At 45.1% G+C, this 18,663-nt stretch overlaps 1 protein-coding gene across 1 annotated transcript; it reads left to right on the forward strand.

The window, feature by feature from the left end:
• The first annotated feature begins 14,133 nt into the window (after positions 1-14,133).
• Positions 14,134-15,514, forward strand: LOC130499032 (uncharacterized). Its single transcript, XM_056992922.1, has 3 exons — positions 14,134-14,377; positions 14,531-15,039; positions 15,101-15,514. Exons 1-3 carry the CDS (start codon positions 14,134-14,136, stop codon positions 15,512-15,514), a joined length of 1,167 nt encoding a protein of 388 aa, XP_056848902.1.
• Positions 15,515-18,663: the final 3,149 nt, after the last annotated feature.

The following is an 18,663-nucleotide window of genomic DNA, read 5'->3' on the forward strand; positions in this document are numbered from 1 at the left end:
CTTTGTTTTAAAAGCTGTCTTCCACTCATCACCTTCCTTCATCCTTACCTGATGGTACCCACTCTTAAGATCAATCTTGGAGAAGATGGTGGCTCCACTTAGCTCATCTAGCATGTCATCAAGCCGGGGAATGGGGTGTCTATACTTGATGGTGATGTTGTTGATTGCACGGCAGTCTACACACATCCTCCAAGTCCCATCCTTCTTTGGTACTAGTAAGACAGGAACCGCACAAGGACTTAGGCTCTCCCTCACGTACCCCTTGTCCAATAGGTCCTGAACTTGTCTTTCCAACTCCTTGGCCTCCTCGGGGTTTACTCTATAAGCTGGCTTGTTTGGCAGAGCAGCTCCTGGTATGAAATCTATTTGATGTTCAATGCCCCTTAGTGGTGGTAAGCCGTGTGGAATCTCTTCTGGAAACAAGTCTTTGAACTTGTCAAGAAGCTTAGTAACCTCTGGTGGATACTCCACTTCACCTGAACCTGCACTCAAAAGCTCCTTAAAGATCATTAGTAGCATTGTGTGTTTGGTAGCAGTTGCCTTTCTTACATAGCTAGGCTGGATTAGGAAATTTGACTTAACAGATTTTTCCTTCTCCTTAACCATTTGCAAATGCAATTCATGAACTTGAACAGGAGTGAGAGGAGCTAGACTAATCTTACGCTTGTTATGCATGAATGTATACATATTTGATCTACCATCATGTCTTGTCTCTCTATCCCATTGCCAAGGTCGACCTAACAAAACATGCCCAGCTTGCATAGGCACTACATCACAAACTACCTCATCTTGATACTTACCAATGCTAAAAGGGATAGTAACTTGCTCTTTGATCTGCAGCTCAACCTTATCATCTAACCATCTTAACCTATATGGATGCGGATGCTGGACCTTGACTAAGCCAAGCTTATCAACCATGTAAGCACTCGCGGCATTAGTACAAGACCCACCATCAATGATGAGGTTACATACCTTGCCTTTAATAGTGCATCTGCTATGGAAGATGTTTTCTCTTTGGATAGTCTCAGCTGGTTCCAACATGACACTAAGCACACGCCTGATCATCAAGCTCCAGCATCAGGTCTTATCTATCCTTGTCTCTTTTACTGCATTTTTTGTTTCATTTGTTTTTGCATTCTTAAATCAAAAAGCTATAAAAATCGTTGTTCTTTGTTTCATCTAGTTCTGTTTTGCATAATCATATAAAACCCATAAAAAGTCATATTTGATTCTGTTGCATCTAGTTTATCATGTTTCTCTTTTCATAAAACCATAAAACCCATAAAAAATAAATCGTTTGTCATTGTTGCATTTAGTTGTTAATTTTTATTTCAAAAAAAAAAAATTATTTTTTCCTTTATTTATAAGTTTATTTCGTAGCATATAGTAAAAAAAAAAAAAGAATCATTTGTTTTAATGTGTTTCTATTTATTTTGAACTAAAAGATCTCAAAACAAATTGCTTAAGTTGTTTCTTTCCATTAGTGTTGATATTTGCCTTATTTTTGCATATTCTCTTCTCTAACTTCATCAAGGCACGAATTTAATCACTCTATATTGTTTTTTTTTCCTTGCAAGGTTAAACAATCTTAGAAGCCATGGAGTCTGAAGAAGAGGAGAGGGATGAACGCAACACTTCAGAAGTAGATTGGGGAGAAGAAGCTGGTCAAGATTGTTGGAGTGATGGGGAAGACCACACTGAAGGCTATTGGTACATAGACCCTGATCCAGAGTGTGCCCCAAACGATGATCTAGGAGGTCAGGAAGAACCAGCACCATTGGAACAGTATTCAACTTGTTATGGTTCCAAATCCCAGCTCATCATTGATCACAACTACTCATCCAATGATGAGGAAAGTTATGAGGGGGAACCTTATGGTCAAGCCTGTCCAAGGAGAATGAAGACCACAGTGGCTGCACCAGTAATACCTTACCATGGGACTCGGTCAAGACATGCTCAAAGCAAACCATGGAGCCACAATGGTGATCAGTTTTATCAGAACCGCTTGGGTACAACAACTATACAATTTTCAGGTCATAAGGAAGGACCAAGTGCATACCTAAGGTGGGAGGACGACATGGAGCAATGGTTTATAGCTTGGAGAATTCCAGAGAAGTTACAACCATCTTATGCAAGAGATACCTTAGTTGGAGAAGCATACAAATGGTGGAGCCAACTTGATGCTGATCGGATCTATTACAATGATCCACCTTTTACTTGGGCAGAGTTGAAGAGGCTCATGTATAGGCAGTTTGTGGAAAGAGCACAGCACAATCAGAAGGTGTCTACAAACAGAGTGGTACAACCCCAAGTCTTGCAGCCGGCAAACAAGAGGCAAAGCTCAAAACCAGTGCATACACCTCAAGTCAAACAAAACCAAGGTGAATACTTTAAATCTTTAGAACCACCTGAGGTTATTTGTTATAGGTGCCAAGGCCATGGTCATCTTGCAAAATATTGTCCCACAAAACGAGCTGTGAAGTTAGCAAAAGAAACTAACTTGGAGGTAAGTGATTCCTTTACTAGCGTGGATGATTCTTTTGATAGGATAGATAAAAAGTTTGAAGAATTTCTCAACTTGATTAAAGCTAGATATAATTCTGTTTCTAGTACTTCCATGACCATCTTAACACACTTGTCTAGTGCCCAAGAGGTTGAAAATATTTCAGGTACAAACATGGAAATCAAGGATCAAGAGTCCAACCTTGCTGCGCAAGCAAGCCCAACAATTGATAAGGTTACTTCTGAACTTAATGTGATCAATCCTATTTATCAAAACACTGGTATGATGCACTTGTACTCTGTCCAGAATGTTGATGAAGGTTTAGATAAAGAGGAAGAACGTCCAACAACTCATCCACATTACAAAGAAGACGTGTTCCATGTGGCTAAAAGGCCTGAGGTAACACCAAGTAACATACTTGGTACTCTAGTAAGTAAAAACTATGAACTTAGTCATTATTGGAATAATTGCTTAGCTTGTCATAGTTTATTGCATTCTGTTCTATATGATTCAACTTCAAGTATAATGCACTTGTTCTTTTCCACATTTGCCAAGGGAGGAACCGCAGGAGTCATTGGAATTCACTTCCCCACGGACCAGAGCTCAAACAAGGACCAACAAAAGAGATCAGAAACATTTACAAAGTGTCTTCACACCAAGAGAGAACAAGAAGTTGTTACCAGCAACCTCTTGATTCAAGAAGAGCCACCAGACCCAAAACCACGAACCAGATTACCTGAACCAAGCAGAGGAGTAATCCTTTCATACCTTCTCAAAGGAGAACCACCAGATGTCCCACCAAAGAACAAACCGATACAATACCAAGGTAAGACCCTAGAGTCTCAAAAGAGGATGAAACCTGACTTGCTCTATCTTGGTGCAGAGAAATTGGTTTTGAGGACAAAACCTTTTGAAGAAGGAGGGAATGATGAGGACCTCAAGTCAGTAGCTGAACCACCAACTCATGAACCTAACCATACAAGCTACATTAGAGCCAGTAGCGACATAGGTGCATTCAAAAGGCCATATCTTTCCAACCAGGAGGGTTTTAATCACGAGGCCAATTTTATTGGATTATAAACTCAAGAAGGAGTCCAACCCAATTGGAATTTCAAGAAAATCTTCACGGAGGAAGAAGTTATGAATTTTACAAACCGGAGGTTCTCCAGCACATCCGTTTGCGCGTACCGGCCTTTAGAAGAGAATTTCAAACCAACCAAGAAGCGAACCGAGCCAAATTCAGCTATGGAATTCAAGATGGATCTCTTAGCTTTCCAACAAGCCAAGAATGAGGAGAAAAGCCCACGTAATTATGAAGTTATGATCCATTCATCAAAACCGGCTAAACCAGTTCTGCACTTGCTTCAATTGGAAGCTAACCGGTTCAATCAGTATCAAATCAAGACTTGGCGACCAGGAGAGATTACAGACCAACCAGAAGCTGCTTACATCTTCATTCCATGTGCCAGCATGCAGAGGAACAGGCGAATCTTCATGGACAACAACTTCCCATATCCGGACACACCAAATGCATTCAAGGAAAGTTCCCACCACTTGATGAGTAAGGACCAACGGCTCTATTCCTTTGAACCAGAAGAAACCAAGACCCTTATGAGATTATTCAGCAGCCAGAGACTATTATTTCGTGGATACAAAACCAAGATATCAAGATACAAGATCAGATCTTCCAAATGGATACAAATCAGCCTAACGGCTAGTTTATTGAAGACAAAGACCCTTAGCTTTATTTTTGTGTATTTTCTTTCCTTTCTAGAGTATTAGAACGTTGTAGTTGAGTCAAGGTCGAGCCTATATAAGCTCAAGACCATTCATCATTGTTTTTCACCTTTGATCATTTTTATAATAAACCGAGAATTTTCTCTTTAAAGCTTTTGCTTTGTCTCTATTGTTCTTCTACGTTCTTTGGTGGATTCCATTGCTTAGTGAACGTGTAAGTCTCTGTCTTTGTGTGGATTCGCTAAGACCGTGGCTTGTGAGTTGTATCAAAGGCCATCCGCAACCTTTGTGGTGCTCCTCAATCCATCAAGTTACTTCCATCCAGATTCCTTTGGTTGATTAGATCAGTCCAATTGAGTCACCCTTGTGCTAGATTGGCTCCTCCTCTCCTGCTTGGGATCTTACAGCCTTTGTCAGCTGAAGTTCCTTCAGCATCAGGTCATATCTATCCTTGTCTCTTTTATTGCATTTTTAGTTTTCATTAGTTTTGCATTCATAAATCAAAAGCCATAAAAATCATTTGTTCTTTGTTTCATCTAGTTCTGTTTTGCATAATCATATAAAACCCATAAAAAGTCATATTTGATTCTGTTGCATCTAGTTTATCATGTTCCTCTTTTCATAAAACCATAAAACCCATAAAAAGAAATCGTTTTGTTTCTTGTTGCATTTAGTTGTTTCATCTCTTTCAAAAGAAAAAAAAAATTGTTCATCTTGTTCTTATTCCTGTCGAGTTTAGTTGTCTTTAGATCACTACCTTCATTCAAAAAAATTATAAAAAGTGTTTCTATTAAGTGCATATTCGAACTTGCCATATTTTTGTTCCACTTTTTAATTCTTTCCTAAAGTTTTTGCTTGCAACTCTTCTTTTCCTTTTTGTTTCATTCCATTACTTTGTTTGTCACGTCTTCTTCTTTAACCACTTGATTCTGAATATTTTTGTTCATTCTTTGCGAGGTATTGATTCAAGTTAGATGGAGAGTGAAGAAGAGACTGAAGAATACAACACTTCAGAAGTAGATTGGGGAGAAGAAGCTGGTCCAGATTGTTGGAGTGATGGAGATGACCATACTGATAGTTCTTGGTGCGTGAACTCTGTTCAAGAGTATGCTCTAAATGTTGAACAAGAGTACCAGGAGGAAGAACAAGAGCCACGGGACCAATACTCAAGCTGCTATGGTCCCAAATCAAAGGTCACCTATGGGGGTAGATCTGAGGGGAAATTCTATGTTCAAGCTTGTCCAAGGAGAATGAAAACCACCATGTCTACACCAGCAAGACCTTACCAGGGAAACCGATCAAGCCATATCCAAAGCAATCAATGGAACCACAATGGTAATCATCTTAGGCAGAATCGCTTGGATACATTAACTATGCAATTTTCAGGTCATAAGGGAGGACCAAGTGCATACCTAAGGTGGGAGGACGACATGGAGCAATGGTTTATAGCTTGGAGAATTCCAGAGAAGTTACAACCATCTTATGCAAGAGATACCTTAGTTGGAGAAGCATACAAATGGTGGAGCCAACTTGATGCTGATCGGATCTATTACAATGATCCACCTTTTACTTGGGCAGAGTTGAAGAGGCTCATGTATAAGCAGTTTGTGGAAAGGGCAGAGCACAATCAGAAGGTGTCTACAAACAGAGTGGTACAACCCCAAGTCTTGCAGCCGGAAAACAAGAGGCAAAGCTCGAAACCAGTGCATACACCTCAAGTCAAACAAAACCAAGGTGAATACTTTAAATCTTTAGAACCATCTGAGGTTATTTGTTACAGGTGTCAAGGCCATGGTCATCTTGCAAAAGATTGTCCCACAAAACGAGCTGTGAAGTTAGCAAAAGAAACTAACTTGGAGGTAAGTAATTCATTTACTAACTTGGATGATTCTTTTGATAGGATAGATAAAAAGTTTGAAGAACTTCTCAACTTGATGAAAGCTAGATATAATTCTGTTTCTAGTAATTCCATGACTGTCTTAACACACTTGTCTAGTGCCCAAGAGGTTGAAAATATTTCAGGTACTAACATGGAAATCAAGGAACAAGAACCCAACCTTGCTGTGCAAGCAAGTCCAAGACTTGAAATTTTTCAAGTCCCAACTAATGATGAGGTGATTTCTGAACTTACTGTGAATAATCCTACTTATCAAAACACTGGTATGATGCACTTGCACTCTGTCCAGAATGTTGATGCAGGTCTCAGTGAAGGCCAAGAGAATGTGTCTGAGAGACTAGAACAAGAAGAAATCATCCTTGAACCCGATCCACTTCAGGTAAGTGATCCTATCCCTTGTTTGCTTACTGAAAACTTGGATAATGTGCACACTGATTTATTAGGTCCTGATAAATGTGAGGAAAAACCAGGCAGTTTAGATAAGCATGCAGATTATACTTCTTTTCTTATATCACACTTAGGGAGGAAGCAAGAGATTTTAACATCTACTGAAAATGGAATTTTTCAAAACAATTTATATGCTGATTATTCCATGACTTCTATAACACACTTGTCTCTAGCCAAAGATGTTGAGTCTATGACAGGAACCAATGCTGAAGATTCCAGAGGAGATCTACCCAAAGCCAAGATCACACCAGACCGGACCAGAGGAGTAATCCTATCCTATTTTTCCAAAGAAGAACCACCAGATGTGCCATCAAAGTTCAAACCAAAACAATACCAAGGTAAGACCCTAGAATCTCAAAAGAGGATGAAACCTGACTTGCTCTATCTTGGTGCAGATAAATTGGTTTTGAGGACAAAACCTTTTGAAGAAGGAGGGAATGATGAGGACCTCAAGTCAGTAGCTGAACCACCAACTCATGAACCTAACCATACAAGCTACATTGGAGCCAGTAGCGACATAGGTGCATTCAAAAGGCCATATCTTTCAAACCAGGAGGGTTTTAATCACGAGGCCAATTTTATTGGATTCTACACTCAAGAAGGAGTCCAACCCAATTGGAATTTCAAGAAAATCTTCACGGAGGAAGAAGTTATGAATTTTACAAACCGGAGGTTCTCCAGCACATCCGTTTGCGCGTACCGGCCTTTAGAAGAGAATTTCAAACCAACCAAGAAGCGAACCGAGCCAAATTCAGCTATGGAATTCAAGATGGATCTCTTAGCTTTCCAACAAGCCAAGAATGAGGAGAAAAGCCCACGTAGTTATGAAGTTATGATCCATTCATCAAAACCGGCTAAACCAGTTCTGCACTTGCTTCAATTGGAAGCTAACCGGTTCAATCAGTATCAAATCAAGACTTGGCGACCAGGAGAGATTACTGACCAACCAGAAGCTGCTTACATCTTCATTCCATGTGCCAGCATGCAGAGGAACAGGCGAATCTTCATGGACAACAACTTCCCATATCCGGACACACCAAATGCATTCAAGGAAAGTTCCCACCACTTGATGAGCAAGGACCAACGGCTCTATTCCTTTGAACCAGAAGAAACCAAGACCCTTATGAGATTATTCAGCAGCCAGAGACTATTATTTCGTGGATACTTCACCAAGATATCCAGATACAAGATCACATCTCTTCAAAGGCAAGAAATCAGCCTAACGGCTAGTTTTCTTCAAGGAGCCAAACTCATTATTTCTCTACTTTATTTTCTTGTATTTCTTTCCTTTCTAGAGTATTAGAACGTTGTAGTTGAGTCAAGGTCGAGCCTATATAAGCTCAAGACCATTCATCATTGTTTTACACCTTTGATCATTTTTATAATAAACCGAGAATTTTCTCTTTAAAGCTTTTGCTTTTGTTCTTATGTTTCTCTAAGTAGTTAGGTGGATTCCATTGTGGTGGTCACCTCCTTCCCCATCAAAGCAGTACTTCACAAGCCAGAAGTGTCCGGACGACTAGCAAAATGGGCTATAGAGCTAGGGGAGTACGATGTGATCTTCCGGCCTGCAACAGCCATCAAATCGCAAGTCCAAGCAGATTTCGTAGCCGAATTCTCTCCTGCCATGCTTCCAGCCTGGAACAAGAGGTAAAGCTTCGTGATAGCGAAGGGGAGAAAGGCGAATGGACATTGTATGTCGATGGGTCTAGTAACGTAAGGGGCGCAGGCATGGGACTAGTCCTAATTTCCCCTACGGGGGAATCAGCCTCAAGGGCTGTACGATGCAACTTCAAAGCAACGAACAACAAAGCTGAATACAAAGCTCTAATAGCAGGGCTGACACTCGCCTAACAGATGGGAGTAGAAGACATTCAGGTCTTCAGCGACTCACAACTGATCATAAGCCAAGTCCAAGGAGACTACCAGGCGAAAGATCCGAGTATGATCAGGTACCTATCCGTGGCTAAGCGTCTGCTCGACAGGTTCCGACACTGTAAGCTCACCCAGATCCCTAGGGAGAACAACTCCCAGGCCGACGCTCTAGCTAACCTAGGGTCCGCACTAGAAACTACAAGTCACATGAGCATCCCACTACTAGTAGTCCAATGGCCCGCAACCGAAAAGGAGACGAAGCTTGAAGAAGTATCCGTAGTAGACGAAGGAGAGACCTGGATGACTCCCATCATTAGCGATCTGAGGTACAACACCTTGCCTGAAGATCGAGACGAAAGTCGGAAGATAAGGCGTCAAGCTGCCAGGTACTGCTTTTCCGAGGGGAAACTATACCGAAGATCCTTTTCAGGAGACTCTCTTCTCGCTTGTCTATGGTGCTGAAGCGGTGATACCCACGGAGGTGCACGTAAGGACCACGGTCTCTGAATTCCTCTCCCAGAAGGAGAACAACGAGCTAATGTCCCTGAGTCTAGACCTACTCGATGGAAAGAGGGAGGCGGCCCGCCTTAGAAATGCGTCCTACCAATTGAAAGTAGCCAAGAGCTACAACAAGAAGGTCAGATCCAGAACCTTCCAGGAAGGGGATTGGGTTCTAAGGCGAGTCTGTGACCACACAAGGGACAAATCAGCCGGAAAACTCGCTCCTGGATGGGAGGGTCCCTATAAGGTAATAGAGGTGCAAGGGGCAGGAGCCTATAAGCTGGAAGACAGCGACGGTAAGGTCCAACCCAACTGCTGGAATGCCTTGCACCTCAAATTCTATAACTTCTAAAGTAAGGTCCCCAAATCAAGCTTTATATACTACTACTATTATTACGATATATTTAAGTACACTGGTTTCCTACTCCTATGTATGCGATAACGACTCCATACTAAGCTTATAAAATACATTATTAGTTACGGCTAAAAGGGTTATAGGAACTCCAATGTACTTAAAGGGGCATACTAGTTAGGTCAGGTCCTAAGGGACCTTAGATCTCAGCAAACCCTATATATACTAGTGAGACGACTCACATGGGTGTACGACATATAAAGAACGGGTCTGATCAACCCTATTACATTGTCTGCACCTCGGGCCCTGCGCAAAGGCTATAAATCTAAAAGTTACGTGGGGACCACCGTAATAGTGCTACCCAAAACCTGCGTTAAAGACGCTATGAGCTAAATACACGCAGGGGGCATGACGTACACTGCAAAGTACTGTAATCAGATGCTTACGGCTGATATGCAGGGAGCAAATGTGCGAAAATACCGGTTAGCACCAAAATTTAATAATTATCCAGACGTGGAAAGTAGTGTGTCTGGTGTGAAGTCGCTCCGCGGGGCAGGCCCACGCCAGACCACAGTAAGTCTGAGCGTGACTTTTTCTGCAGAAAGGTAGAGTGCAGCATTGAGATTCACTAGAGTGGCCTATACCTCCGGGTGGCAGAGTGCGGTTTCTCAATAACAGATCGGTAGTGGTTCCCCCATGGGGAGCAGAATACGATCACAAACCTCCCATAACGCATACGGCCTCAAGGTCTATGACGAACCTCCGGGTTCAGTATGGCCTCAGGGTCTATATAACAACCTCCGGGTTCAGTACGGCCTCGGGGTCTATAAAAGAGCCTCAGGGTTCAATACAGCCCCCGTGTCTGTAAGGGATCTCCGGATTCAAGATCACCTAAGGGTTGATCAAGGACCTTCGGGTTTAACTGATCTCCGGATCTGATAAGAACCTCAGGGTTCAAGGATCTTTGAATCCAAATACCAACCTTCGGGTTTGCCAAAAACCTCAGGGTTCAAAAGCATCAACCTCCGGTTTCGAGGTATCCATAGGGTTTAATCACGGTCCCCGGATCTAAGGATTAAACCCCAACACTCAGAAACCTCAGGTTTCAATGAGCAAACCTTTGATTTCAATAAAACAGCCTTTGGGCCTAGGTAAGGGACCTCAGGGTTCATGGCCTTAAGAACTTCCGGGTTCTAGGGCTCAAGAACCCCAGGGTTCAAACCGAGCTAGAACCCTAGGGTTCTAAGCAAGGATCTTTCATTCCAAAACTAAAACTCAGGTTTTTAATAATGGAATACAAGGTCTAACGCTTTTCTAATCATTTCAGGGTTCAATCAGTTTGACTAACAGGATCCAGGTCCTAGACACTGATATCCTTCCAAGGGGTCAACCCTTACAAGGGTCCGGCCCTCACAAGGGGTCAATTCCTACAAGGGTACGACCCTTACAAGGTTTCAGCCCTTTCAAGGGTCCATCCCTTCCCACGAATCTGCGCGTATACCTTCGACGAGATCTAAACCCCCAGGCTATCATTACGGTAACAGGACTCAGGCCCTGATTCCTTTGAAGTCCTAAGTGGTGCGATCCGAAGGGTAGAACTATCATCAGCTCCTAAGATCTCGCCTGATCTGATTAGGGTTATGGTCGGCCTTCGGCCGATAACCTCTAATAGGGAATTTCCCTATCTTAGAAACATAAGCAAGGCAATTTCTTTTTGAAGACAACTCTATGCTACTCAAAAGCCGAAAGGGCTTAAAAGATCAAGAGTTAGAGTATAGGGAGATCAGGCAGTTGGAGAAGCAGCCGCGTCCTCAGATAGAGTAGGGGAAGTCTCCTTGGTAGCACCAGCTTTGGGGAGAGGCGGCTCATCATCAAACGATGGAGGAGGCAATCCCTGCAACTTAGCCTCGGCCTCCTTCACCAGCTTGTATCGCTGGAATTCCACAGCCAACTCCCACTTATCGGTTTGCTCCTTGAGTCATTCCCTCATCAGCTCCCAGCGAGCAGTCACCTTGGCTCCACTCACAGCCATCATCCTCTTGTCCTCAAAGGACTCCTTCTCCAGCTTCAGCCCCCATAGCTCCTTCTGGGTCTCTTCCAACTGGCGCATCAAAGCGGTGTTCTTCGCAGCAGTAGCAGCCTCGACCTTCTTCGAGTTCTTCAGCTTAATCTGAAGAGATTTGATCTCCTTCCCCTGAGCTAGGACTTTGTTCTTCTCCTCCATAAGCTGACCATTCAAGCTCTCCAACTCTTTCTTGGATGACTGCTCTTTCACCATATCCTCAAGATGGTGAATCTGAGACATAACCTGCAAATCAAACCACAATAATCATCAACCCCTATGACAAAGGTGAAAAGAAAAGGCGCGACTCCTACCTGAAGAAGATCAAACTGGACGCTCCCAGAAGCCTTCGGAATATCCCCAGAAGGAAGAAAGCATGCGCTCTCAGGGAACGTTGTGGAGGAGAGATTAGCCACCACCTTGGCTAGGTCCACACAAGGATGAAGAGAGGGCTCTGGAGTCGATGACTTCGGAGTCGATCCCCAGGCCCGAGTTCTCCTCCTTGAGGCAGAGGGGGTTGAGCTAGTAGGTCCCTTGCGCTTGGTACTCTTGAGGATGAGAACGTCATCATGGCCTGAGGTAGTAGCTTTAGCAGCAGGCTTCTTGGCTGAGAGCTTCCCCGCGACTTGCATGAACGCCTCCATAGCTTTTTCTCCTGTGGATCGTGACATGTTACCTGAAAAGGACAAAGCAGTCAAAAAACCAGCTCGCAAAAAAAGCTATCATTTTTAGAGCCTCATAATATCAGCATTTCATTCACCAATCAAGGTCCCAGCCTGATTCATGGCAAGGAGACAAGGTGCCCAAGGAATACTCCGTTCTAAGAGAAAACTACCAAGGCTCAAGAAGCACATGTTATCCCTTGATTTCCACGAGCAAATCAAGGAATAAGGGGCAAACTGTTGGGGAAAAATATCCAGACATAAGTTTTCTCCAGCTTCCGGATAGGTCCTCGACTTCCGGAACCTTGCCCAAGGAGAAACCATGGACCAACCCCTGCCTTAGGTCCGACCCCCTTGATCAGACCGACCCTTGAAGCAAAATAGAAGTTTTTCGCCTAAGGAGAAACTTCCATTTTTCCGATTATGGAAGAGTTCTATTACTTGAAGCCGACATCTACAACTATAAAAGGGGAGCCAAAACCCTAGAAATAAGGGATCGACGATTCGAGACTTAGAGATTAGAGTTTAGGAGACTGGAACTAGGGTTTATACACCAATACGTTGTAGTCCCAAAGAATATACTCAATAACATCTCTTTGCTCTCGATTTACAACTCTTACAAACAAATCCTCTAGTGTTCCGTAGCACTTAAACGATCCTACACAAAAATACCCTAACAGTTTGGCGCTAAAAGGAGGGGAGTGATCCAACTACGTGACGATGACACTAGAGGACGATACTAACCAAACGGAGATGTCTCCGAGAGAGATCGAGCTCCTCAACAAGCTCAAGCTTCTTCTGAGTCAGGTTACCGATCTTCACAAAGCTCGGGAGACGACACCCGGAGGTCCTGAACTTCTCCTCGAAGTTCAAACCCTAAAAGATAAACTTGGAGAGCACTCCAAGCAACTACAGCAAAGCACCGAGAAGCTAGATGCTATAGAGGCGGAGAATCTTGTCCTCCGACAAGAGAACCATACCCTGGGTGAAGCTAGCAACAAGCGAAAGCGGTTCCGGACTAGGGTACGACCCATGGCTTACGCGGCCGACGCACCTGCTAAAGCCGCGTCGCTCGACGAGTTCAAGAAACTGCTTTCTGCCTAAGAAAAGAGGTCGGAAGAGCAGGATAAACTCATGGTAACCCTGACCAAACAGGTTGAAACCTTAACGGCAAGGTCCCGCGCAGTCCTCCCTCGCGGAGCCACGAAACTCCGCGGCAGGAGACTCGAGTTCGCGACTTCACACGATAGGCCTGGAACTTCACAGGAACGTCCTTCCGGACAAAACCATAGCGAAATATCCCCTGTCACAAAAGGCAACTCGGAAAAACCTCCGCCGTCCGAAAAGGACACTCAGGTGGATGAAGTCGAGCGTATCGACTTGGAGCCCAGCGATGACTCCGAGGAAGACGCCGACGTCCATCCAAGAAGAACCCGCAGCCGTTCAGCTCGGGAAAGTTCTCCGTTTGACAAACCCATGATGAAAGAAGAGGAAAACCTCTATTGGATCGAACAGGAGGAACTTGCCGAAAGGCAAACCGAGATTACTCGCCGCGAACGCCGACAAGCTCGGAAAACCGCTGGAGAGGATCCCGATATTTGCGATCTCCGCGATTACATCACCAAGACCGCCGCAGAAGTAAGGGCCGTGAAATTGCAGATCCACCACGCCACGAGTGCTGCCCCAGAAATCGACAGGCTGCTCGAAGTGGCTCGTAAAACGCCCTTCACCGCGCGAATCTCCGAGACTAAGGTGTCTAATCCGGGAAAGCTCAAGATGTAGATGTATAACGGTACGACCGATCCAAAGGCGCATCTCCAGGCATTCCATATCACTATGGGAAGAGCCAGGCTTAGAGAAAGCGAGAAAGACGCTGGTTACTGTCGCCTGTTCGTCGAAAATCTCGAAGGTGCGGTGCTCGAATGGTTCTCCCGGTTGAAGCGAAACTCCATCGGAAGCTTTCGCCAACTCGCATCGGAATTCCTCCTCAAATACTCTATGTTCATCGATAGAGAAACTTCTGATGTCGATCTCTAGAGCTTAACCCAGGAAGAGGGCGAGTCCCTCCGAGAGTTCATAAGCCGTTTCAAACTGATCATGGCGAAGGTCAGCGGAATCAGCGACAAATTCGCCATCGACGCGCTCAGGAAGGCGCTCTGGTACAAGTCGAAGTTCAGAAAGTGGATAACGCTCGAGAAACCTCGCACAATCCAGGACGCCCTCCACAAAGCCTCGGATTACGTAATGATCGAAGAAGAGACGAAAGTCCTGTCCCAAAAACATAAGCCGACAAGGAACTCTTCGAAAGACGTGGATCCAAAATCAAAGAAGAAAACCTCTCGTAACGACAAGTACGTCCATCACGAGGGGGAAGAACTCCAAGGCGCGCACAACTACGCGATCAATCCGGAGCAGGGCAGGACTTCGGGAAATACGTGGAATCGTAACCAGAGTTACGACAAAAACGTATACTGCAAGTTCCATCAAACCAAAGGTCAGTCCACGGCTAACTGCAAAGTCGTAGGGGCCAGGCTGGCCGCAAAGCTGCTTGCTGGAGAACTTTCTGGAGTAACCAGCGTCAAGGTTCTAATCCTCGACTCCGACCGTCCGCTAAAAACCAGTAAGAATCCTCCCGCGGAAAACTCGTCGTCGAGAAATCAGGCCGGGGAAAAACGCGAGAGAAGATTGGACGATAGGGGGAATGACAACTCCCTCAGGAGGGTCAACATGATCATGGGAGGATCCCAATACGGCAAGGACTCGGTCTCGACTACGAAGTATCCCCCACGGTCGCCTCCTCGAGACGGACAGAACACCTCGATCACATTCACTGAGGAAGAGGTCTGTGGAATCGATCAGCCTCACTGCGACCCCTTGGTCGTCGATCTCGTGATAAGAGATCTCGAAGTCGCAAGGATACTCATCGACACCGGAAGTACGGTAAACTTAATCTTCCGCGATACCTTAAGAAGGATGGGCGTGGAGCTCGGAGAAGTCACCCTGGTACCAAAACCGCTCACGGGTTTCTCCGGGACAAACGTCCATGACCCTGGGATCAATTCAGCTACCCGTCATAGCAAAAAACGTTACCAAGATAGTTGACTTCGCGGTGGTAGATAGCCCGGATATTTGCAACGGGATCATCGGAACTCCATGGCTAAACGCCATGAAGGCCGTTCCCTCGACTGGAGTCGCCGCAATCTGGGGTTGTCAAAAACAGTCGCGACTTTGTTTCCTAGCAGAGCATAAGTTAAGGCAGTTCACGACGACCTCCACGGTTAAACGCAAGCGAACTCAGCCTTCCGCCGAGGATGCCCCGACAAAGGGCACAGCAACATCTCCCGCTGAAGCAGATTCGGAGATCGGAACCATCCCCAACTTTGAAGACGACGTCACAACTCAGCGGGAAAAGAAAAATCCCGAGGTGGATGTCCACCCCGCGACTAAAGCGGTCGACAAGAAACCAACCGACGAGTAAACACCCACGCGGCACAAACAGAACTACGAGATGGCTTGATCCTCGATAGAGGTACGTAGGCAGCTCGTCGAAACCCGGCGAGTTCAGCTATCCCTCTCGCCAAAAAGGGGGGGGGAGTGGGTGTGTATTCTCAAATAGTCCCACAAAAGGTCGAAAAAAACCCCGCACTTGTATTCGAAATTTTCGAAACTTTTTCAATAAAATTCTCTTTCTCAATCTATCGATTCCTAAACATTCCAGAAAACAAAAAACGTATCCTCAAGAAAACGCGAGATGTCGCAGTTTTACTGAAGATATTTAGTTCGTATCATCCTTCAAAATAGTCCATCTGCGACTTTAAACATTTTATCAAAATAGTCCGTCTGCGACATTAAAACAACCATTAAAATAGTCCCTCCGCGACTTTAAAAACGAAAACAAACCCGCCGATTGGCCCCGACGGGCAAATACAGAAATGTTTCACTTAAACAAATTCGTAGTCAGATCTTTCACAAGATCCTCTTACATCCGACCAGGATACCATAGCGCGCTATACAAGAAAATCGAAATTTCGTTTAGCACTTCGTAAAGGAAGTAGCTCGGTTCGTACCCAGACAAATCATATAAGCCAATAACACTTCGCTGATTTTAAAACGGTACGAGTCAGGTCAAAATCACGAACATGCAAAACGGAAGCCGATCAGTCATCGCATAGCCTTAAAGCTGAGAGTAGACCTAGGTCTTGCCCTAAGCCCAGCCTTGCTGGCACTTAACATCTCACAGACATAGTATTAAATACGAGATCCCAAAACATGTCTCTTATCGCTTACACCTAAAACGCTCGCTAAAAAGTAGCATACAGACCAAGCGACGAATTAAGAGTTAGAATACAAAATGACTACTCCTGTTCTACCCTCTACACTTTTCGAAAGTATAAATCATACCACAAAGCATAAATCATCGAAAAACTTACTTCATATTTATAAAAAGCCGCACAAAGAAGGCAGGGATTCAAAGCCTTAAAAGGCCAGTCCCGAAATACATAAAATTATGCAACCTACTACGGTCGCGGCATAAACAGATAAAACAGCCACACTTGGCCACGGAAATACAAAGATAGGGGAAAAACATTTTCCCGACAAATTCAGTAGAGGATAAAATCATCCACGACGAAGTTCCGAACTCCGTCGGGTAAGTCACTTCATCCTCACCTCCCTCCGCTTAGGTCGTAACCTCCACCGTGTCCGGAGAAACATGAATCGGCTAAAAGAGTCCCCAAATCCTTTCCTCGATGGGGGGAACAAGCGACTCGGCGTGAACATTGTCCTTCATGCCACCCTGCATAAGGCTCAACTCCTCTTTGTAAACATAATCCCTCTGCTGAGTCCTCGTGAGAGCTCCGACCGATCTGCGACACTTAAAATTGCCTACCGCAGCATCGGCCGCCCGGAGATTGTAATACTCCTCCTGGAATCGCGTCGCCCGATTCTGCATCTCGGCGGCAATCTCCCGCTTGGCCTGCCTCCTCGCTCGGCGAATCTCTCTAGCATGGTTGGCAGCCGCCCTTAAATTCCGCTCTAAGGTCTCCTCCTGGAGTCGCGCCAAATCATTCGCGTTCTTCTCTGCTTTGAAGCGCCAAATCCTCGACTCTCTCTGGCTATCCACCAACGCCAAGCCGAGATTGTTCATCGCCTGGAAAATTCAAAAATAGAATTTTTATTTTTACAAAAATAAAAATACAATCAAATAATAAGGATAATACAAGAAGAAGTAAAGACTAACCCCGTTTACCACGCGAGAAGTCTCCGCCAATACTTCAGGCCTCTCCGTTTCCTCCACAAAGGGGGACGGATTAGGATGATCAGGAAGACCAAAAAAGAAGTCGTCAAAATTGGGCATTGGCGCATCACTCGAACCGCTCCCATCACCAAAGCCAAGCGACGGATCCCATCCTGGAAGAGGAGAATCGTCAACGGGAAAGTCCTGATCCTCGACCTCGATGTCTTTTCGCGGCAACTCAGGCGACCTCTCGACCGGAACACGCTCCGGGAGATGCTCGACAGGAGCAAAATCTACGTCACCTTCCGCCTCGAAATCGGAATGAACCATTCGGATCCCCTTCCGAACCCTTCGACGAGTAAAACTGGTCCACCAATGATCACCGCTCCTAAGCGCGTCTCTCACCTCAATAATGTCCCTAGGCCAGGGATGGATCATGCTAATGTGCGGAAGGGGATTTGGAACCGTCCGGAACATCGGGATAAACTCCTCCGCGACGGACGCAGCGTTAAGTCGGACGTAGAAGAAAAATTGTTTCCAATTGTTAAAATTGGAAACAGTTCCCCTTACTACCAGCATCATGGTACGAGGAGTCAGTCGCCAACAGGCCGACTCCTTGTAGTATTGCACCCGCAGAAGTGCCTCAAAATGGTCTTCAGTGAGGGATAGCCCGCGCTCGTAACTCAGAATTACGAGACCGATAAGGATCTCGAAACTCGTGGGGTTCTGCTGGGTTAACGAAACCTGAAACGGTCCAGTACACGGACAATAATCTCAGGAATCGGAAACCAAAGACGGCAGCGCGTCAAAACGGAATACTGTGAAATTCACCCAACACTTAAATCGCCATCAGGGTACGCCACGGTTCCGGTGTGAACTGCGAAGGAGAGACCCCAAAGTAAGACGCTACTTCCACGACCAAGGAAGGGATATCCCCCCTTAAGCCTGCTTCTAGGTACGCCTCAAATATGGCTATCTCGTCGGTACCTCCATCACAAGCGCGTTCGAATTCACTCGCACATCGTAGTTCCACCGAGTCAGGAAGAGAATACTTCCTGCGAATCCCCATCAGGTCTCCCTGCCTGATGTCTGATATTGGATCATCCTCGCCCCCATCACCAAAAGAGCAAAACCGACGCTGTCGCAAAGGAGCCATGGGAACGTCTTCACTACCCACTCTCGAAGCCGCTCCTGGAGTCAGAATAGGTGAGGCGAAAGGATCACCGAATAGGTACCGAGCCCTAGCATTACCATCGACATGAGAAGCTGGAATCGCTCCAAAGGGGATCTGATCGTTCGACATTTTTCTCGAGCAAGGGTGATGGTTCTAACTCGGATCTATGTCATTGAAAGGTGCCGGAATATTAATATATATACCTGGAAGGATTTTC

The sequence above is a fragment of the Raphanus sativus genome, chromosome 8 (genome assembly GCF_000801105.2).
Source record: "Raphanus sativus cultivar WK10039 chromosome 8, ASM80110v3, whole genome shotgun sequence".
NCBI lineage: Eukaryota > Viridiplantae > Streptophyta > Magnoliopsida > Brassicales > Brassicaceae > Raphanus > Raphanus sativus.

Excerpts from the sequence above, each read along its gene's own strand:
- LOC130499032 (XM_056992922.1), top strand. The coding sequence starts at position 14,134 with ATGGCGAAGGTCAGCGGAATCAGCGACAAATTCGCCATCGACGCGCTC. Across the intron at positions 14,378-14,530 it reads ATCAAAGAAGAAAACCTCTC|GTCAGTCCACGGCTAACTGC; the intron begins GTAACGACAAGT and ends ATCAAACCAAAG. Across the intron at positions 15,040-15,100 it reads AGCTCGGAGAAGTCACCCTG|CTACCCGTCATAGCAAAAAA; the intron begins GTACCAAAACCG and ends GGATCAATTCAG.